This window comes from Kogia breviceps, chromosome 2 (assembly GCF_026419965.1).
Source record: "Kogia breviceps isolate mKogBre1 chromosome 2, mKogBre1 haplotype 1, whole genome shotgun sequence".
NCBI classification, from domain to species: Eukaryota; Metazoa; Chordata; class Mammalia; order Artiodactyla; family Physeteridae; genus Kogia; species Kogia breviceps.
This window is the reverse complement of record NC_081311.1, coordinates 138,444,078-138,468,161: the sequence shown is the minus strand read 5'-3', so window position 1 is coordinate 138,468,161 and position 24,084 is coordinate 138,444,078. Positions and strand designations below refer to the sequence as shown.

The 24,084-nt window shown below is 39.9% G+C and overlaps 1 protein-coding gene across 2 annotated transcripts in view; it reads right to left on the bottom strand.

Annotated features, from left to right (window-relative positions):
• CERS6 (ceramide synthase 6) overlaps positions 1 to 24,084 on the bottom strand; it is a 333,969-nt gene that overhangs the window by 76,631 nt on the left and 233,254 nt on the right. For both annotated transcript variants that reach the window (XM_059053958.2, XM_059053959.2), the window contains exons 5-6: positions 5,539 to 5,589; positions 2,907 to 2,999 (exon numbers count right to left, since the gene is read on the bottom strand). In XM_059053958.2, the coding sequence (XP_058909941.1) occupies positions 2,907 to 2,999; positions 5,539 to 5,589 (144 nt within the window). The remainder of the gene's footprint in view (positions 1 to 2,906; positions 3,000 to 5,538; positions 5,590 to 24,084) is intronic.

Below are 24,084 nucleotides of genomic sequence, written 5' to 3'. Positions count from 1 at the left end.
AAAAAGGACGGAAATTCTGACACATGCTACAACACAATGAATAAGACATTATGCTAAGTGAAATACGTCAGTCACAAAAGGACACATACAGTGTGACTCCACTTAAATAAGGTATGCAGAGTCGTCAGATTCGTAGAGACAGAAAGTAGAAGGGTGGTTGCCAGGGGTAGAGATTGGGTGAGGAGGGAATGGGGAACTGTTGATTAATGGGTACACAGTTTCAGTTTTACAAGATGAAAGAGGTTCTGGAAACTGGTTGCACAACAGCACGAATATGCGTAACACTACTAAGCTACACACTTACAAATGGTTAAGATGGTACATTTTACGTTTTGTATTTTTCCCACAATTAAAGATTTCAAAAATAAATAAATAAAAAAATGCACAATGGGCCTGGCACAGTGGAGACCATCAGTCTACAAGTATTGACCACAGGAATGAACAAGGCTCCTCATATAAGAGAGACGAGATCTAATTGGCATATCATCACTAAAGGACCTTTAAACGTTTTGAGAAATGGACCCAGAGCATTTGGTGCAATGAGTAAGGGAACCACAAATTATGTGTGTCAATGAGTTATCTGCTACGCCTAAGCCTTAGCTCTTGCAGGGACCATCCACTTCTGAGAATCAGGTGACATATACCACATTAAGACCATGCTGTCGGGAAAGATAGCTTTTTGCCAACCAAGTAAGCTACTGCCATAGGAGAGTGGCAGGAGCATACCTGGGGGAGGCGATGCAGGTACTAGAGCTGTAGACTCCTAAATGCTTTTCAGCTATCACGTGGATATTTTGCAATTTGGCAGATTACCGATCTAACCAAGAAATGGAATATGATAGTACTGTGCTCTATCACAATGCACAGTCCTGTCTGCAAAGGAGCCTGGGAGATATCCATGAGTAAGGGAGAAGACACTCTGATGAGTCCATTTGTTCATTCACCCTAAACTTACCGAGCCCCACCATAAGCAGGTGCATTGACAGTCACGAGACATACAAAGATGAACATATCCTGCTCTTTGCCCTCCAAGTCTGGTGAGGGGAGAGAGGCAGGTCACCATACCATTAAAAAGTACAATATGGTAAGTATTGGGCATTAGTAAACTAAACACAGAGGAAGAAGTGGTCAAAAACCATGGGAATGAGTAAGGCTTCAAAGGAGAGACTGCTTTGGGGTTTGGTCTGGTCTAGGAGGAAGGGGAATAGAGTAGATTCTAGCCACAGGCAAGGTCTTGTAAAAAACAAAGATGTCGGGCTTCCCTGGTGGCGCAGTGGTTTAGAGTCCACCTGCCGATGCAGGGGACACGGGTTCGTGCCCCGGTCCGGGAAGATCCCACATGCCGCAGAGCGGCTGGGCCCGTGAGCCATGGCCGCTGAGCCTGAGCGTCCGGAGCCTGTGCTCCGCAACGGGAGAGGCCACAACAGTGAGAGGCCCGCGTACCACCAAAAACAAACAAACAAACAAACAAACAAAACCCTAAAAAACAAAAAAACAAAGATGTTATGGAAAAAAAGTGTGTTTGAACAATGGTGAGAAGATATTTGTAACTAAGACATATGTGTGTGTCAAAAGAGGGAGAGAACGGTGGGCGATAAAACTAGAGAGGTGGGTTTGAATCATGGTGACAACCCTGAATATCACTCCAAGTAGTTTGGCTTTGTCTTTAAGGTTCGAGAAACATAACTCTTAGATGGCAGGAAGACACGAATGACTATTTTAGATAGGAGTGCCATTTAAGAGGCCGTTGTAACAGATTAAGCCAAAGTAAAGAGGACTCTAAACGTGTCAGTGATACTAAGGAAGTAGGTACAAGGGGTGGCAAAGAGGAGAGTGAAGGAAAACTTCTAGCTTACATGACTGTCTGTGATAAAGATTACTGGAGGAAGAACAAGACTAGGGCAAGATGATGTGTTCAGTTGGGGGCACTTTAAGGTTCAGTCTCCTCATTCATAAAAGGAAAATAAATAATAAGTGATCAGTCTGGATCTTCGGGCTGTTGTGAGGATTAAATGATAAAATAACAAGAAGAACACAATACTATCACTTATGATTAGCTTTGTGGAAGTGTGGACCCAGAGAGGATTTGGGACAGGAGACAACCATCTGGGAGTTATTGGTATAGAAGTTATGGTTGACAGTGCTAGAGGGTATGAACCTGGATCTCCCAGGGAGATGACATCCTGTAATCTAGGACCAGACCCTGGTGCACGCAAGTATGCAGAGCACGGGGGCACTGAGGTGGAGACCAGCAAAGATGACTTGAAGGAATGATCCAAATATGGGAATCTGGAGAAAATAGCTTCACGGAAACAAAAACAGTGAGTAGCCCGAAGTGCCAATTCTGCCCAGAAGCTGGTAGGATGATAACTAGAACGACTGAGTCTAACACTTAAGAGGTCAAGAGTACCCTCAGCAAAAGCTATTCCAGTGGAGGGGAGGGGTGAAAACCAGATCACAGTTCGTTTAGGAATGCTGTGTTTTCCTAATGTATTTTGAAATTAGATAACTCTTTAACTGGGGAAATCTTCATTCTGTGGGGCTGGAACACTGAGATTTTACTCTCTCCCCAGGAGCTACAAATACAATTTTTCTTCTTTAATTTGGAGAACAAAGGGACTTGTGAATCAGACTGAGAGGAAATTAATGCTGTTAAGATTCACTGTTATATTTTTTCATGGAGAAGAGAACACTAGGTTTGGTGGGGGGAGAGTGAAGAGACAATGGGAATAAGATATAAAACAGCACAAACAAAAGTAGAGAATTTCCTGTAATAATACTGAAAGTTGTACTAATGCAGTACTGATGGTAGAACAGAAGTGAGTGCCTTTGAGACTCTATATCCATCTGCCTAGGGCCATGAAAGACACCTGTTTACAAGCCCTTTACAACACACCCACTCTTACCTTTCTTTTGATATCAGTGAACTGGGAAAACATTAAAGACCAATAAAACGACAGCTCCAGGATATAATAGTAGTGAAGGTCAGGCGTGAGTGGCTGAGGATCAAAGAGAAAAAGGCAAGATTAATAATTAATAGGAAACCAAATCTGTGTGTCAAACATCTCAAGCTTGGTACTGAAAAGTGACATGGTCTTACGCCTCCACAAATTCTGGCCCCATTCTCTCTGTGGATAAGGGAGCTTTGAAGGACGCCTATAATCCACAGCTTGATGTTATTAGCTTTGTTTCATCTCCAACCAAAAGTGTCAATCAGTATGAACATTTGGCATTGGTACCCGATTCACCACTCATTTTTTTTTTTTTTTTTTTTTTTTTTTTTTGTGGTACGCGGGCCTCTCACTGCCGCGGCCTCTCCCATTGCGGAGCACAGGCTCCGGACGCGCAGGCTCAGCGGCCATGGCTCACGGGCCCAGCCGCTCCGCGGCATGTGGGACCTTCCCGGACCGGGGCACGAACCCACGTCCCCTGCATCAGCAGGCGGACTCCCAACCACTGCGCCACCAGGGAAGCCCCACCACTCATTTTAACAATTGCATTTATGGTACTTTGACATGAGTCTCTAAAGATCCCTTAAGGCAACCTGCAAAAAAGTTCTAACACATACACAGAAAGAGTAACTCTGGACAACTCCTGTGAGATTCCACAGCACAGGGACCAGGGAAGGTGAAAGAAACTGGAGTACTATATGGGTCACTGAGACATAGTTTCAAATTCTGCCTTAATTGGAGCTTTCTTGTCTTTAGGAAATGTTCTGTACGTTGTAATATATATATATATATATATATATATATATATATATATATATATATATATATATATATATATATATATATATATATAAAGATAATTCAAAAACATTTATTAAAAGATCAGGGGGACAAGGAAGCTGCTAAGAGACACCAGACTAGGCGCCCAGCCAGGGAATCTGAGTTTGAGTCCCCGCTCCACAGCTTAAGTAGGGCCTTCATTTACTTATTGGAAAATGGAGGTAACACCTGCTCTACCTGCCTCACAGGTCCAGGAATGGGGAGAAGCTCAGGGAAGCAGTGGAAGTCAGTAATATTTATTTTGCACATAAATCCATAAAAAGAAAACAGAGTTTTAAAAAACCATTTTTGATGAGTTGTTTTAAATTGTTTCATTAGGTTGTAATGAAACAACTTGCTTTCCCAGAATGAATGAAAGACCTTTGAAACTCATTACATGAACACCTCCACACCACTGCACACAAGGTGTTGAAACTGAAATGCCTTGTAAACCAATAGCAGCATAATAAGTAACTTTCGCGAGAAGTCGGCAATCACTTAACTACCAACTCTAAGCATGGACATCAAGAAAAACAGTTGTCCCCCTCATTCATCTTTGTGAACAAAACACACAAGGACAGGATCCTCTCCACTCAGTATACCATTACAGGGCACAAAAGGAGGGGTAAATGACAATATTCCAAGTATTTAAGATAGTAAACAGCAGTTGGGCCTGTGAATTACAATTGTGTACAGTGAGTCATTGCTTTCAATGTTGCTTTAGTCTTGATCAGACAGCCCTGGAATGTTCAGCTCTCTCTGACCATGTCATGTTGCTGATTTAGTCTTTCTTAATTTGAATACACTGCATGAAAGAGATGGAAATGCAAACTGGAATCCCCATTTCAACATGTCCCTAGCCTTGAACTTACCCGAGGGGTAGCCAACACCAGACCCTACTCCCTGTTGCAACTCTGTGTGTGATAGAGAAGTTGCAGAGCACACCTGCTCCCATTAACTTTGTTAGACCAAACGTCTCTAAAAAGACAACCCAAAGAATCCCAAACTCAAAAATCCAAACTGCTTAACACAATGTGCGTCTCTTTATTTTATCACTAAAATATCTGGTTGTATTTGTTTCTCTTAAATACTATATCCCAAATGAACTAGAAATTCTAGAAATGTTTCAGCAAGAAATTTCGAGAACAGTCCCAGCTTTGATATTCAAATAGTAACTGAGCTAGGGATGCTAATTTTACTGAATTCATGGACAGAGGCAAAGGTATGTCTGTGGGCAGGGATCTGAAATGCTCCCTGTCTGGGATATGATTTTAATCTCATTTTCAACGATGCTATTTTTGTCTACATACAATGGGACAAGCCCATTTTTCTGAGTTCAAGGAAATAGTGCTTTATTTACATCTTTAGAGGCTGCTCCTAAGCCACAAAGTGAGCCAAACTCAGCACGCCAGCTCCAGCTCCTCACTTGAGCTCTGCCTGCTAGCTGCCGAGACAGGCCAGGGCTGTTATCCGGTCCTCAGTGACCAAAAGCAGACTGGCTGTTAGAAGAGGAATTATCCACCTACTGAAGTGATTGTATCTTACTCTCCAGCAAACGCACCTTCCACACTTCCTACATCTGCTCAAGCTTTGATTCTAACACAAAATAACTCTCTCACTAGGCTGTGTCTACCACCAAGCAGCTGGGGGTATGGCGGGGACCAAGCAAAGTGGCTGCCCAACCTGCTGGGACCTGCCTGAAACCATGACGCTGACCTAAGAAAGGTACTTTACATGCGTAAAAACCCAGACGGTAATGTGTCCTTACCTGATAGGGGTAGTTGTACCAGCAGTGCCTTGTATTCCACAGCCAGGGGGTCTGAAAAACATGACAAAGAAACACATTTCACATGTTTTGGAAAAGAAGTGGGAGAAGAGATGTTTATGACAGGTTCTGGCCCCCCAGTATTTGGGGATTTCAACAATCTACCTGTGTGAGAACTGAAGGACTCAGTATAATTAGGAATAGGAGAGCAAAACCATGAGGATTCCATTATACATTCTCTCTGGGTAATCTTCTAAACTCAACTGGCAGTATTTCAGGCCACTTCGGGATAGAGTTCTGGCTGGTGTTTTTTAAATATTTTTCTAGTCCTGTAGACACATCCCTGTTAGGTAACCAGCCTCAATAGCAGAGCCCTTCAAGTGTCTCACCAAGACCAGCTACAAATCATCAATCTATTATCAATAAACAATGCTGACAGTTGGTGCAAATCTCCTTGAAACTCCTTCAACTCAATGTTTACAAAGCAACATTATTAATCAATTATTTCACGCATTGAATGGGGGTCAATAGCAGGCAGGTACTCTTATTTCAGTAGGACAGCTCTGACTAATTCCAGGCCTGAGGGAATTAACCCTTACAGTACACCCCACGCTCAGACTCATGGTCAAGGTCTTTCAAAGGCAAAACAATCTTTCTTAATTTAACGGCAATCACTTGCCTTACCACCTTGTAAAATCAGAGAGAACATCTAAGTATACACACAGACTCCAAACATCTGTAATAAACAGGGAGGGGTTGGTATGGATTTGAATAGAGAGCTGAACCATCCCACAATACCAGCACAAACTTTCTCATATTTCTGTATTAACTTTAGCATTCTTTTTGCTTTAGTGATCTATAGATATCAGCATTTGGTGGTATATACATCTATACACATTTGATACACATCAGTATGTTTCTAACTGTTAAGAAACATAATCTATCATTAATACAACCTGTGTTTATATATCTCAAAATGATAATACTGTCATTGAGAGTTTAATGTCAGATACATTTGTACTGACCTAACCTCCGTATCTTGTCCCAGGCCCTGTAAGATCAAAAGTTGCGGGCTTCCCTGGTGGCACAGTGGTTGAGAGTCCGCCTGCCGATGCAGGGGACATGGGTTCGTGCCCCGGTCCGGGAAGATCCCACGTGCCGCGGAGCGGCTGGGCCCGTGAGCCATGGCCGCTGAGCCTGCGCGTCCGGAGCCTGTGCTCCGCAACGGGAGAGGCCACAGCAGTGAGAGGCCCGCGTACCGCAAAAAAAAAAAAAAAAAAAAAAGCTGCTGCCTCTGCGGTAGGATAATGTAGTTGTCTCTCTGAAAGCCACAGAGATATCCTTCCATGTCCCCATGGTCCTCATCAGCCCTGCACCGATGCGGATGAGGATGAGGAGAATATTAGCTAGTATTTGTTGAGTCCTCCCTATGACCATACACTTTATTTTTGAGGGTTTTCCTTCATGATCTGTTATTTATTTAACCAATTAAAAAGTTGTTTCTCTTTAGACTGTCCCATATACTTTCAAAGGATCTCACATGTATGAACTCACTTAATTCTTACAGTAACTAGTAGTAGTATTTGCCTCATTTTACAGATGGGTAAACTGAGGCCCTGAGTCTGTAATTAACCATCCAGGTTAATTAGCGAGGCAGGGCCAGAGCTGGAAATCAAACTCAAGACTGTCTGGTCTCAAAGCCGAACATAGCCACTGTGACCCTAACTTTGAGTCTGATAAAAACTGAACCAGGCCTCAGTTTAGGGAGCCAGGTTGAAGTAAAAAGCCACGCCATACCCTAAACCTAATGATGTCCAGGGCTCTTTACAGTCCCCTTTCATTCAACCACTCCTGATTCTTCCATTTTTCCTGCTTTTGCCATTTGCTACCTGTGCTACGTTGTACGTATCACGTAATCTCTCTGCACTTAACTTCCTTGGTGCCTGAGTTGTCTGTCTGTCTGTGTCCTCCATTTCTCATGTCCATGACACTGAGGTTTATGAGTGACCGACCTCACAGGGTGATGGTGAGGATCAAATGAGAGAGCATGTATAAAATGCTGCAGAGGCTTCAGAAGCTTAATAGGTTATTGACTTATACAAATGACATATGTCCATTGAGGAAGATATAGAAAACACTGAAAGTAATAAAAAGAAAAATAATTTGAATTCTCATCACTATTAACATTTTAATGTACATTAAATGTACAAAGGCCCCATTTGGGGCCTTTTTTTCTATATAATATAGATATACGTGCAGATATGGATAGATTTCTTTTTAAACACACACATATATGCACTATTTTTAAATGTGGGCACAACACAGCAAAACCTACTTTAGAGTACAAATGTTAGTTATTACCTTCCTCTCTGATAAAATTGTTTACTATCTCTACAATTAGCTGAAAGTCCCTGAGGAAAACATATGTCATATTCTTACGTTGACCCCTTCAGGATGAGACACTCAAGTTGACAGTTCAGCTTTCATTACTGAATGCTAATGAGAAGGAAGGCAGAATGAAATGCAACACCTATAGAAAGTCTCGTAGTCTTTTTTTCTGAATGCATCAGTCCCAAGCCCACAGGGCATGTGCGTGCTTGCCTCTAAAGACACAGCAGAAGTCTCTTCCACTACAGTCATCCTTCCCATCACAGGTGGGAGAGCAAAGGTACGACTCCCAGTGACCCAGGAAAATCCATCATTTAGAGCTTCCCTTCCTCTGTGAGCTTCTTGGCTCCTTGGTTTTCTTCTAACACCCAGGCTTTTCCCTGGATGCATCAGATGTGCATCACCTAGACATGCTTGTATCATGTGCAGAAACCCGACTGACCTGCAGAAACAGTGGGTGAGTCTTTGTCTCTCAGTGGGTCCCGTCCACTTGAAGCAGGAGCAAAGAACACTGAGAATTTGATGGGGCTACCAAGGCCATAGCTCAGCCTGCAAGCTTGTTTGCCAAACATTTAAGTAAGCACTTTCACATACTTATTTCACAATGCGTGTTCACATATACTTCCTACTTTGACCATACTAGATATTAATATCATCTTCTATGTGCTACATTTTTCTAGGATCTCATGTTATGGCTCCCAAAACTCTTTGAGACAGAACAAACACTGTCTTTCCCAATTTATAGATGAGAAGACAAGTCCATGAAATGGTGATTCTCCTAATTTCTAATAGCTCATCACTAACATATGAATATGGATTGGCTGCTTATATTTAATGCATTAGGTGTAGCATCTTAAGTTTCAATGGCTACTATAAACCTATTGTTTTTTAAATCAGTTTTTCCAGATACCTTTTTTTTTTTGTGGTACGTGGGCCTCTCACTGCTGTGGCCTCTCCCGCTGCGGAGCACAGGCTCCAGACGCACAGGCCCAGCGGCCACGGCCCATGGGCCCAGCCGCTCCGCGGCACGTGGGATCCCCCAGGACCGGGGCACGAACCCGCGCCCCCTGCATCGGCAGGCGGACTCCCAACCACTGCGCCACCAGGGAAGCCCCCAGATACCTTTTTAAGAATCATTTCCATGTTCATTTGATATCAAAAATCTGTATAGGTAGTAACATAATCAAGAACATAAAAAGCTGCAATATTTAGATGTCAAGAAAGAATAATGGTTATGAAAAAATACACTGAAAACCCTCATTTTAGAAGGATGGGCCTAGCATCTTCCTACATAATTAGAGAAAAGCTCTGTACCTAGGACAGTGAAAGGTGATTCAAGCACGTTTTCTGAAAATAGAAATGCCTTTTTTACATGGCATTACAATATCAGGGGACATTATCAACATTGGAAAATCCAAAAACCCAATGATTCTCAAATCTTGGCATTTCAATAACTTAAGATTCATTTTATTCTCCCTCCGACATATACAGTTAAATAATGATATGAAGCACATTACAGATTTTACAGTATTTTATACATATTATCTCATTTAATTCTCATAGCAACATTGTAAGTGCTCAAGATAACATAGCGTGCAGGTACCATAAAAGACAAAGAATATGCTGCTGCGGAGGCTCCTCAAACTATTAAAACGCAGGATCTGATTCAGTAGGTCTGGCTTGGGGCTGAGAGTCTACATTTTTAACAAGCTTCAAGGTGATGCTTGGACCCTGGACCACATTTTGAGTAGTAAGGTGCCAGAGGAAAGTTAGGAGGGTGATCCAACTTGGTATTTACCAGGTATAAGGCACCTTGCTAGGCACTTTGTTATAATATTTCACAATTCACTGTTAGGTGAATAAATTAATAAATTATTTCTAATCTTTACAGTAGCCAAATTTGAAGCAGAAATTGTTAGTAAAACACTATTTAGCTGGAGACAATACTCCTCAACCAACTTCTGTGCTTGCTAGAACCACACATCTAAGCTCTGGTGGAAGAGATGTGAGCAGAATTGACACATGCCACTTTGGGATGCTGCCCCTAAGAGTAAATGTGAATGAGCTGTTCTCACCCTTTCTCCATTCCCATTGGAGGGAGATAATAAGAGCTGGAGCTGTCATCTTTCACCCTGGGATGGAAGTTTCTGTTGAAGTTGATGTTGGAGGCCTCCTACTAGCCCTGGTCTGCTTACCTCTGGATTATATGTTTGACACAGATAAATTCCTATCATCTTCTCATATCTAAACTACTGTGTTGTCATATATATATATATATATATATATATACACATACATAGTAGTATAGCCTGTATTCTCATTAATAGAGTCATCCCTAGGTATTCTCGGGGGATTGGTTCCAGGACCCCCCGTGGATTCCAAAATCCAAGGGTGCTCAAGTCACTTATATAAAATGGCATGAAGAGTCGGCTCTCTATATCCATGGGTTCTTGCATCCATGGATACAGAGGGCTGACTGTATATGCATCAAGGTAAGTATGATTATTTTATAGACAAAAAGCAATCTCAAAGAGGTACCATAACTAACTGAAGCCTACCCAGCTGGTAAGTAGAAAAGCTGGGACACAAACTCAGGCCAGCCAGATTCTTCCATTATAAATTCCCAAGGTACTCTGGGTGTACAAAGAATGCGTAATGAAAGAAAATCATGGATATTTGGAATTGATTTATCCATAACTGAGAATCAAGAATTGAGCTATTACCTAAAAATATTGAATTTTGGGGTTAGAAAGGACCTCCAAATCCTGCTTAAGCTACAAAAGAAATCATATGTCCCAGATGGCTAGCCATGCCTCTCACTGTTAAAGAGTTCCATGATTATAGGTCATTCACAAGATCCCTCAGATTTGCTTCCTACTTTTTTTTTTTTTTTTTTTTTTGGTCAACAGAAATTATACCAAGTTTTTTTGTTGTTTTAGCATCTGCTATGGACTGAATTCACATATTCAAGCCCTAAACCCTCAACGTGACTGTATTTAGAGACAGGGCCTTTAGGAGATAATTAAGGTTAGATGAGGCCATAAGGATAGGGCCCTAAAGTGATAGGATTGGTGGATTTATAAGAAGAGGAAGTGAGAGAGTGTTCTCTCTCCTCACATGCTCAGAGGAAAGGCCACGCGAGGACTGCGTGATCAGGAAGAGAGGCAAGCTAGGAAGAGAGTTCTCACTGAAAACCGAACCTTGCCAGACCCTGATCTGGAACTTCAACCTCCTGAATGGTGAGAAGTAAGTTTCTGTTGTTTCAGTCACATAGTCTATGGCATTTTGCTTTGGCAGTCCAAGCTGACTAGCACAGCATTGCAAGACAACTCTCCATAAATGGTACTTAACAGCTCTTAAGGTATACATCAACTAATTTCAATTTCAGAAGACTTACAAAACATCTGAACAAGACTAAGACAGTAACAGAGTGGATATGAAATGACTTCTAACACTCTCGATTTAAATTACAATAGGATTTTACATTATACAGTATTATGCACATCTGCTCCCAGACACATCACGTGAGACACAACTTGGCCACAAGCACATCCATCAATAACACAGTGTCCCAGGGGAGGCTTCTGAGGCTCTTCTCACCCTGAGCAAACCGAACCCCAGCACCAGGATGGAGGTCAGATGTGCTGCTGGAGGTCACCGAGCAGTACTCATTCCCCTTTTGACCAAACGTGTAAGACTTGAGTGCTATGTATTCTGTGATTTTTTTTTTTTTTTAAAGTAGAGAAGTCTTTTTTTTTTTAAAGTGTCAGTAAATGTGTTGTTGTTGTTGTTGTTTTTAATCAGGTTGCTTCTTTTATCAGTTGTTCTGTAGAGGTTTCATAGTGAACAGAACTAGCAAAAATAGATCAGGTCTGATCATTTCACTTTACCATCTGGAATAAGATAGGCTTGGTCTTATTTTATTGTTTTTAAGTTCCATTTGATATACTTCTTAAAATTAATAGTTAAAAAAAACCCAAATGTACCTTCCAGTTTCCATGCCACCTATCATGATGATGGTTCAATCATCTGACATCAAGAAGGCCTTGTCCAAGCCCATAGAACGTACAACACTAAGGGTGAATCCTGATGTAGACTACGGACTTAGGGTGATTATGATATGTCAGTGTAGGTTCATCATTTGTGACAAATGTACTGCTTTGGTGGTGGATTTGATGATGGGAGAGAATATGCATGTGTGGGGACAGGGGTACATGGGAAATCTCTGTACCTCAATTTTTCTATGAACATAAAACTGCTCAAAAAAAAATGAAGGCTTAAAAATCAAGGCTAAGTCAGATCACTGATTTATCATGTCACTGTGAACTGAAGGAATAATTGAGTTTGAAGCAAAAGACCAGACAAAAGGATGCTCAGTTAACCAGGCAAGTGTTAAATGATTAAACAGAAATATAAATATACGTACACACCTTTTTCCCCCCAAGAACCAGTAGGTACCTACAGCTGAACAAATAGTAGTTTCTTTGAATTAATAAATATTTTGATTTAACAAAAGAACATGAATCATATAAAGTATTAAAAGCATTTCGTTGCCTCATCAAAAATGTGAAAAATGTGCGGGTCTTTACCTGAAGTCAGCATCTTAGAAGCAAACTTTCATTTTCACTATATCCATCCAAACTCCTACATGGCTTTCATAAAGCCCATGTGTGACAACTAACAGTGAAAGAATATAGTCTAAGAGACATACTGGATTCTGAATAGTTTAGATATGAAACACACAGAGACTTGGATTATGTTTTTAAACGCCAGAAAGCTAGATCCCTGAACTACTCTGAAACTTCTTTCACTGAAACTACTCTGAGAACACTTTCACTGAGTTATACTTAAATCTTATATCTTTGGCTTATATTGAAGATTTACTGTAAGAAATAAACATGAGAAAAATGCTTCATTGTCTGCAATGAGATTTTATTGGAAAGGTTACCACTAGGTAACCACTAAATTCAAATACATAAATTCAAAAGATATTTTTCCTTTTAAATTTAGCCCAGGGGGGAAAAATACTTCCCTTCGTGAATGCTTTGTATGTTTCCTGTTACCCCATTATCTTTTTACCATGGTTTTGGGAAGCTGAGATCTAATTCTGAAGCTCAGTCACTGCAGTTATGATTGTCTCAACATTTTTGCTTATTTTTCCTTTTGTGTGTAACTTTTCGATGGTAATATCTATATTAATAATTTTATTACATAAGCATTGCAAATTCTTTTTAGAAATGTTGAACTGTATGATTTCAATGAATATAAATCACATCCATTCAAAATGATCATCTACAGTTTTCATTTAATACATATTGCTAAGTAACTCATAATGGAAAGAAATATTTTGTGCTTTGTGAGTTTAAAAACTGATCAATTAATTGTATTTGGCAGTACAGATGAACCGGTTTGCAGGTCAGAAGTTGAGACACAGATGTAGAGAACAAATGTATGGACACGAAAGGGGGAAAGCCACGGGGGGTGGGGTGGGATGAATTGGGCGATTGGGATTGACATGTATACACTGATGTGTATAAAATTGATGACTAATAAGGACCTACTGTATAAAAAAATAAATAAAATTTAAAAATTAAAAAAACTAATACTAAACTTTCTTCGGGTTATTTGTATGGAAATATGTTAATATAAATGTAAAAAAAAATTGTATTTGGGATGAAAAGAATGAAGCCAGAAGTCTCTGACCAGCCTGAAGACGGGCTGGTCAGTGATGAGTAGACTAGAACGCTCCCCAGCATGCAAGGGGTACAATTTCCTCCCTTCCTGGGTCAGTAGATATGTGACTGTAAATCTACAAAGCAGAGTGGTGACCCTTCCCTAGAGGCCCTTGGCATCTGCATTAGCCTTGAAAGCTCTTGTGATGTGCAAATGTAATTTAGACTTGACCCCATGGCATTATATAAAGATAGCAGCTTTTCATATTGATCAGACTTTAAAACAGATGCTAGTCCTCAGGACCTAGTCAAGTATGTGCCTTCAGCACATTCAGCAATCAATTTAGAAAGTAATTTGCAGATCTGCCAAGCATACAAAAATAGAAGGAGTTCCTTGGAGATGGGCTCTAAGCTCAAAGGGTCTCCCTGTAGGCTTCATCATACAGCCAAAGAGAAAAGAAATTTAAGTGGCATTTCCATGCCTTTTAAAACCTTCCAGCCAGTGGTTCTCAACTTTTTCTGCCTTTGCTCAGCTGAGGGACTCCACATATACCTCACAGTAACTATGGCTGTGATTCTCAAGAGTCTGGGGAACAGGAAGCTTAAAAAGGCACGTCTCTTATTGATTCAGATGTGTACCCTCCTCCAGGCCAGTGAGAATCACTGCAAAGCAGAATGGACAGATTAATTCCATGTTTAGAATAGAAATTAGGGATAAAGGAACCAGATGATGAAAAGAGAAGATGAAAGAAAATGAGGTGGAAAGACCTATAGAGAAAGGAAAATGGTGAGAATGTCAACACGGGGAGTGGGTTAGATGGGGGGAGAGATGTGTAGAGAGGGAGGCCAGTGCAGAATGTGGGAATGAAGCCAATTAGAGTGGCTACTGTGGACAAAGAAGAACAAAAGAATGTTGCTCACCACCCACTGAATTGCGACCCACTGCAGTCACCCACCGACATAGTACAACCCGGAGAGGAATTCAGGATGAAAACAGGATGAGGCTCTCTGTGCTTTAAGTAAACAGACCCCGGGGATAGTTAGATGGATACCTCAGGAAGATTTTCAATGACCCCAGATTCTTGCATCTTCCCATACATAAACACTAAAATAATTAACTTGAGATGTCTATTCTTTGTGATTAGTAACAATCTTTTATGAAGATGTATGCTTGACAGCATGTATTTCCCAGCCCCCCCAAAAGTCATATATAAACTGGGTCCTCCCACCTCTTTGGAGCAGTTCCTCAGAGCTATCTCCCAGTGTAGTCCTCAGTAAGCCCCTGAATAAAACTTAACCTCAAAATTCTTATGCTGTGTGTTTTTCTTTAAGTCGACACTATTAAGGAGCACAAACTTAGTCAAAAGATCATTTAAGGAAACAATTTATAACATATGACAAAGGACTAAGATCTCTAATATGTAAAGAGCCTACAAACATTGATTTAAATATTTAAACATCCAATCAGAAAAATGGGGAGAAGATACAAACAGGGAACACATCAAACAAAAGAATATGTGACCAAAAACATATGTAAAAATTACAGGTTAAAACGAGACAGAATTTTTAACCTGGTCTGGCTAATATCTGAAGAGGTTAATACCCAGGGGTTAGCAGTGTATAGGGAAACCAACACTCTGCAAATTGGAATAAGCTTTCTAAAAAGCTATTTGGTCTTTAAAATCTGCACATCCTTTAATCCAGCATTTATTGTAAAAAAAAAAAAATTAGACTCATAGTAAAGACATTTGTATGTGGATTTCCATTGCAATTCCTTTTCTAGTAATGAAAAATTGAAATAAATCTAATTGTTCAATAATATGAACACTGGCATGTTCTTAGTTGGGATTCTGTGGGAGCAGACTCTGAGACTTGGGTGCTGGCTGGTTATTTGAGAGGTGATTCCAGGAAACAGAACTGGAAAAATGGAGAAAGTGAGATGGATGAAGGAGAAAATACAATATGGTTTCCAGGAATGAGCTGGTTACTGCACCTCAATTCTGCTGACTACCTCTGCAGAATTACAGAGCATGTATCTTATAACCATCCCAACACAGGACGGGGAGCTGGGGCATTTATCCACCAACTCTCATACCTCACTGGTGAGGTTCCAGTATTAACACCTCCATATGCCTAGGTTGTACCTTCCTGTGTCTAGGTAGCATTTGCAGCATTGGAGAAAGCAGAGCAAAGATGTGGCACAGCTTATATCTGATGTGGGACACTGTCAAAAGTACATGGAACTGTCCACTATAGCCATGCGAATATCAGATGGGCTAAGGGGACGTAACCAGCATATTCATATTTTCAGTTAAAATCAAGTTACAAATAGAATATACAGTGTGCCTTATGTTTAAAGTAGATATATATTTAGACACACACACACATACACACACACACACACACACACACACATAAAATATGCCTGGCAGGATATTTACCAAAAGTTAATTAGTGTTTATCTCTGAGTAATGATTATCTCGGATGCTTTTTACTTTTTAAAACATGTTTATATTTTAATATTAAACTACACAAAGTAATTGTAGCTATAATTTTCTACAATGAACAGGTCTTATTCGAATAATAAAAAGAAGCTAAGTCCATGTACTTTTAATGGGTCTGATTAAAAAAAACACACATTTGCTCTATATTCACAAATAACATTAATGGTATTAATTATTACAATCCTCGAATTATTCAATAATTCTAATTAATTTTAAACTAAAAGCTAGTACATGAAATAGCTGCCTTCAGAATATTTACATGTTGACAGTGATATTTCAAGTATAAACCAATCATCAATAATTTAATTCTAAATTCTCCATTAAGAGAAAGTAGAAAGGGGAAAATAATAAGATGAAAAAATAATACAGAATAAACTTTGCACTAATTACAGTGATGGTCAATCATTTTGCCACCTACCCCACCTACTCTCATTCTGAAGATCCTTATCAACCTCTTTCTTACCACTTCTAAACCAACTTGCCTACAGCCTAATATCTTTGTGCTAATATTATTGCACCTTCCTCATCCACTTGCTCTTTCAAGTATTGAGTGGCTACCATAAATCAGACACTCTGCTAGGCATGAAGATACAATGGACAAGTTCTCCATCCTCCAGGAACTTACCATCTCCTGGGTAATCAAAATAATGACAAGTTATAGCAGAGGTAAACACAGGACACAGAGGAGTAGATATAAAAAGATACCCAGCCCAGTCTTGAAGGGAGAGATGGGAGGGGACAGCTCCACTAGGGGTGCCATAGTAGTTGAGGCCAGAAGGCCAAGCAGAAGATGGTGAACGGAGGAGACAGAAGAAGAACTTGAATTCTTTATCTTTCAGGAACCATGTCATATTTCCAACATCATTTTTTCCTAATCATCTCTTTCCTTGAATTATTCTCTGGAGGATTAAAAAAAACCAACCTTAAACGCCTTCTCCTCATTTCCAACTCAGAAGGTAAAATGCCTCTGCCTGGCTGTCCATGTTCCTGTTAGGTTGGCTGTCCACTGTGACCAGGTAAGACTAAGTCCACTCTTCCCAATAAGCAGCGCCTGTTCTCTTCAGACCAAGCACCTTGCTGTGTGTGTTCCATTAATTCTCATCTCCATGCCTTAACTACTCTGGCACCTTGTATCTGGCTTGTCATCTCCACCTCACTGCCTCCTGATCAGTCTTCCAGGTACTATTTTGTTGGCCTCCTGGGGCCACACAACCTCCTAGAGGCTACTAGCCCCACCAGGAATGGAGGGCTGGTGATACAAGTGTACCTGTCCCGTATACAAAGGTCTTCTCACTCCTACCTTTAACATTTATTCAGGATGAAGAGAAACAATAATACGAAGGTGGGAAAAACATGAAAAAACAAAACACTGAACTTAGAAGAATGAAATGTGAATGAAAACTTGGTTATTTATTTTTCTTCACAATGGCTTTTATTCTGAATTGAGTATTTGTAGACACTTTCTCAAAAATGAACAACGTGAGCCTGTGACTTCAAGAAACTCAAATGATAGTATTTGCCACCAGTGATAAAATTCAAGCTTTCAAGCAAAAATTAGTATTTTGGAAAATACATATAGGCTACTATATGCCTAATAGCTTCCCATTTGTTAAAAACTTTTCAGAGGAGATTAGTGAAAACAATGACAAATATGCTTCTGTGTTTTTGCTTTTGATTATAATAATGTGTCAACACTTGTAAGATCTGTATAACTCAGTGAACCAATACTTTCCAAATGACCAATGCATGATGTTAAATAATCATACATGGATGAAAGGGAAAGAGTAACCAATGGATGTTAATGTAACCAAGTACAAGAAGTTCACTGACATTAAAGAAATGACTTTTGAGTTTTGGCGTCATATCAAAGAAGAAAATCTACCATTTTCTGGAAAACACTATTAAGATATTTCTACCTTTTACAATTTCATATCTTTGTGAGGCCAGATATTCACCATATAAATTAACCACACACACACACACACACACACACACACACACACACACACACACACCTGTGACAGACTGAATGTAGAAGCAGGAATGAGAACCCAGCTCTCATCTACTAAATCATAATTAGAGATTATCACAAAAACCTCTAAATTTTGTTTTAGAAAATAGTTATTTTTCTTAAAATGTTATTTGTTACCATGTCATGATTTCTTGTTATTTTAATTAAATTCATAATGCTTTAAAAATTTACCAGTTTTAATTTCTAATACAATAAGTATCGACAGAAATGACTAACAAAAACAAAAGCTCTTTAAAGTCCTATATGATTGTTACCATGAGTGTAAAGCGGTCCTGAAACCAGAAAGTTTGAAAACCACTGCACCAAGGACGGCAGATCAACAAAACGAAAAGAACCAAGTTCTCTGAAAATGGTGTGGAGCAGAGCTGCCCCGCTGGCCCAGGCCACTGATATTGGGTCTGTCACATGAGGCAGAAATGCACTTTGTTCGTTAATCCAGTGTGCTGCTGGCTCTCTTTGCTACATTATTGCTGTAGCTTAGTCTTCATCCTGACCAATTCAAGGCACATATGGCAACAGATACACACTGGGAAGAGCCCTGGTTCCCAGTAAATGAGTTCCTTTAAATCTATTCCCTGACGAAACAACCACAGTATGTGCAATGTCACATCACCTGTATCTTATATGCAACTTGATGCATTTCTTCCTCCACACTACCCAGCCCTTATCATACCAAAATAAGTCCCAAGAATCCAAAGCCACTGAGTCAAATCAGGTGAGTGGTATCACGGAAGTGATATGATATTTAATCAGATAATCCATAGAGGTGGGAAGAGAATAAGGGTTAGCCTTTGAGACAATACAGCTGAAGAGACCTTCAGAATTTTCACAAGTCATCAATTTTTTTTTAATGAATTTACCTTGAGCTAAGGTCTATCTACTTACAAATCATCTTCCTGAGAACACTTTAAAGGAATTACATAAGAGAAGAGTGAAAAGCCACTGCTTGCTCTCTTTTAAAAGTACTGGGCACTTCAGGCTTGATTTTTTTATGCATGAAATTTGACTTGCTTTTTTTTTTTTTTTTTTTTTTTTTTTGTGGCACGCGGGCCTCTCACTGTTGTGGCCTCTCCCATTGCGGAGCGCCGGCTCCGGACGCGCAGGCTCAGCGGCCATGGCTCACGGGCCCAGCCGCTCCGCGGCACGTGGGATCTTCCCGGACCGGGGCACGAACCCGTGTCCCCTGCATCGGCAGGCGGATTCTCAACCACTGCGCCACCAGGGAAGCCCATGACTTGCTTTTTAATATGTTATCTTGTCACCATGTCTGTGTTTTATATCTGAAAACCCATAATAGGCTATATTCTATGAATCATGAATCCAAACCTATTAAGTAGAAACAGTCCTATGTTTCCTGAACTCCTAAACTGCCAGTAATCTTCTGTCTAGATATGGCCATAAATGGCTATGGAAGACACATATTCTACATGAGAAATATGTTAGAAGAAAAAATTGTATCATGCTATCATTATTTGAGAAAGCTGCAAGAAAACACAAAATTCAGATACTTGCAAAGCAGCCAAATCCCTGTAACATTCAATTATGTTAATCGAGAACACCACTTTTTGAAAGGCAGGGGAATCTAGAAATAGAGAAATGAAAGCTCCTTAATTTCCCAACCCCTGCAGTCACTGAAAGAACACATGATGGAGAAGAGAGAATCAGAAAGGACATAGGAACCCCCCTGTTTGGCCTCAGTCTGCTGTTAACCAGCTGAGTGACATTGGGTAAGTCGATTCACCCATCTGGTTGCTCATATGTGAAATTAGGAGTTGGACTGCATAATTTTTATGATACCTCAAGCCCTAAATTTCACCAACCTCTTTGCCCCCCCTGCTTTTTTTCTCCCAAAAGACAAAATCCTGGTTTGCTGTCTCTGATCTTGTTGCAGACTCTGACACCCCACAAATGGAAACCCAATATCAGAAGAAAACCCCCTTTTTCTTCTTTGTGAAGAAACTCCAGTTACCCACTGCAATTTAGATTTTTTGAATCACTGACAAAACTCGGTCACTCTTATTAAACACAACCAGAGCAGTATTAGTAATCAATATAATAAAAAGCTCATTTTGCCCAATTTGATGATGTGTGAATACAAGTTATAAAGTTGAGTAATTGCTTTTCAGTGTGTCCTTTATCTGTGAGGCTCAAGTTTTTTTATTATGTTTGGTATTGAAGATTAAAATTTTCTAAATTAAACACTGATGAAAATTTAATGATATTTTAATTTAGGCAAATAATTACTCCCTTTCCTTATGGCCACTTTCATATATTAAAATTCAGAAGGGAATTCACAATTCAGTTTACCATTACTCATTACTAATAGGACAAATGATCAGACTATACCCTTTAAATGAGTGGTACATCCTTATAGATTATTTATCTTCTAATTATGACAGAGAAATTATCCTCTGAGTTGCTGAGTTAATTGCAAAGAAGGAATTGATCTTTATGCAGTTAAGTTTCTGATGTTAATCAAGCCTGTTTTCCTGTCTTCCCAGCTTCTGATCTTCCAAAGATATGTAATTATTTTGGGGGGAAGGGGAAGCTGAAAGATATAAGTTGGATAGATTAATGCAACTGAATTATATCAAGGGGCTGAACCAGCAATTTAGAAGTGGTTTGCTGAATATAAGATAAAGTTTTCCCCTAGATGAATAAAGAGAGCTTTTAAAAATCAATGAGGTGTAGGGCTTCCCTGGTGGCGCAGTGGTTGAGAATCCGCCTGCCGATGCAGGAGACACGGGTTCGTGCCCTGGTCCGGGAAGATCCCACATGTCGCGGAGCAACTAAGCCCGTGAGCCATGGCCGCTAGGCCTGCGCGTGTGCTCCGCAACGGGAGAGGCCACAACAGTGAGAGGCCCGCATACCGCAAAAAAAAAAAAAAAAAAAAAAAAATCAATGAGGTGTAAAGGCCGGGTGATTAATGAAATTTGCATGATACTGAAAATGTAATCTTAAATTATCTATTTATCTGGAAGCAAAAACAAGATGGTCAAGTAGTCACAGTATATCACTGACCAACCTTTCTATGGAAATAGAACCAGGTTCCTTTTTACCTTCTGTTGTACACGCATAACTTGGAGATATTGCAGGCTCAGTTCCAGACCACCGGAACAAAGCAAGTCACATGAATTTTTTGGTTTCCCAGTGCATACAAAAGTTATGTTTACACTATACTGTAGTCTATTAAGTGTGCAATAGCATTACGTCTAAAAAAACAATGTATATACCTTAATTTTAAAATACTTTATTGCTAAAAAAATGCAAACCATCATCTGAGCCTTCAGTGAGTCATAATCCTTTTACTGTGGGAAGGCCTTGACTCAAGGCTGATGGCTGCTGATTGAGCAGGGTGCTGGTTGCTGAACGTTGGGGTGACTGTAGCAATTTCTTAAAATAAGACAACAGGGAAGTTTGCCCCATTGATTGACTTTTCCTTTCACAAACGACTTCTCTGTAGCGTACAGTGCTGTTCTGATAACATTTCACCCACAGAACTTCTTTTAAAATTGGAGTCAATCCTCTCAAATTCTGCCACTGCCTTATCAACTAAGTTTAGGTGATATTCTAAATCCTTTATTGTCATTTCAACAATCTTCACAGCATCTTCACCAGGAGTAGATTCCATCACAAGAAACCACTTTCTCTGCTCATCCATAAAAAGCAACGCTTCATCCATTAAAGTTTTATTGCGAAATTGCAGCAATTTAGTCACATTTTCAAGCTCACATCTAGTTCTCTTGCTATTTCCACTATATCTGCAGTGACTTCCTCTACAGAAGTCTTGATCCCCTCAAAGTCATCCATGAGGGATGGAATGAACTTCTTCTGAACTCCTGTAAAGATTTATATTTTGAGCTTTTCCTGTGAATCACGAATGCTCTTGATGGCATCTAGAATGGTGAGTCCTTTCTAGAAGGTTTTCAACTGACTTTGTCCAGATCCATCAGAGGAATCACTATCTATGGCAGCTTACAGCCTTATGAATGTATTTCTTAAATAATAACACTCGAAAGTCAAAATTACTCTTTCATCTATGGGCTCCAGAATGGATGCTGTGTTAGCAGGCATGAAAACAACATGAATCTCACTGTACTTCTTCAACAGAGCTCTTGGGTGACCAGGTGCATTGTCAGTGAGCAATAATACTTTGAAAGGAATCTTTTTTTCTGACTAGTAGGTCTCAACAGTGGGCTTAAGATATGCAGGAAACCATGTTGTAAGCTGGTGTGCTGTCATCAGATTTTGTTGTTCCATTTATAGCATAGGCAGAGAAGATTTAACACAATTCTTAAGGGCTCTAGGATTTTCAGAATGGTAAATGAACATTGGCTTCAACTTAAAGTGACCAACTGTGTTAACCTCTAACAAGAGAGTCAGGCTGTCCTTTGAAACCAGGCATTGACTTTTCCTCTCTAGCTATGAAAGTCCTAGGTGGAGTCTTCTTCCAAGAGAAAGCTGTTTTGTTTACACTGAAAATCTGCTGTTTAGTGTAGCCACTTTCATTAACTATCTTAGCTGGATCTCCTGGATAACTTGCTGCAATTTCTACATCAGCACTTGCTGGTTCACCCTGCACTTTGATGTTATAAAGATGGTTTCTCTCCTTAAACCTCATGAACCAACCTCTGTGAGCTTCAGACTTTTCTTCTGCAGCTTCCTCACCTCTCTCAGCCTTCATAGAATTGAAAAGACTCAGGGCTTTGCTCTGGATTAGACTTTGGTCTATGGGAATGTTGTAGCTGGTGTGATCTTCCCTCCAGATCACTAAAACTTTCTCCATGTCAGCAATAAACTGTTTTGCTTTCTTTTTGTGTATTTGCTGGGGTAACACTTTTAATTTCCTTTAAGAACTTTTCCTTTGCATTCACAACCTGGCTAACTGTTTGGTGCAAGAGGCCTAGCCTTTGGCCTATCTCAGTTTTTGACATGCCTTCCTCACTAGGCTTAATCATTTCTAGCTTTTGATTTAAAGTGAAAGACATGCAACTCTTCCTTTCACTTGAACATTTAGAGGCCATTGTAGGGTTATTAATTGACCTAATTTCAATACTGTCATGTCTCAGGGAATAGGGAGGTCCCAGGAAAGGGAGCGAGATGGGACAGCAGCCTGTCAATGGAGCAGTCAGAACACACACATTTACTGATACCAATTAAGTCAGCTGTCTTATGTGGGCACAGTTCGTGGATCCCCAAACAATTATATAATAGTAACATCGAAGATAACTGATCACAGATCACCATGACAAATATAATAATAATGAAAAAGTTTGAAATATTTAGAGGATTACCAATTTGTGACATAAAATTGTTGAATTTGTGACACAGAGGCACAAAGTGAGCAAATGCAGTTGGAAAAATGGCGCTGATAGACTTGCTCGACGTGGGGTTGCCACAAACCTTCAATTTGTAAAAAAGAAAATATCTGCACACAGTAAAACAAGGTATGCCTGTATTTTTGAAGTGCTTCTTTGTTTTGTTTACCTCAGCACCTATGAATTTCTGAGTTCACTGATGTCTAAGCTATTAACCCATCAATGTTTACTTTCTTGTAGTTTGGTTCATGCTCTCATGAGGTTATATTTATTACTTGCCAAACACCTGATTCTTCAAGCACATACACTATCAATTACAGAACTTGCCTGTGTAAATGAGTGAAAAACAAGGCCATTTATTGTACTAGAAATTGGTAATGCAGAAAAAGGCTATGAAGTTGAACCAAGCTGGAGCCATCTGTCTCCAGGCTAAGGTATACAAATGACTTCATGATTTCAGTCCACAGTTCCAGGGACTACAGCACAGAAAACATGCATGAGGTAATCTTTAAATGGGAAACAGCCACAGACAATGACATTCTACTTGCTGCAATACAAGCAACTTTAGTAACTGAGCTGAGAGCACACACTATTCTGTTATCATTGGGAAGTATTATCTAGAAGACTCACATCAA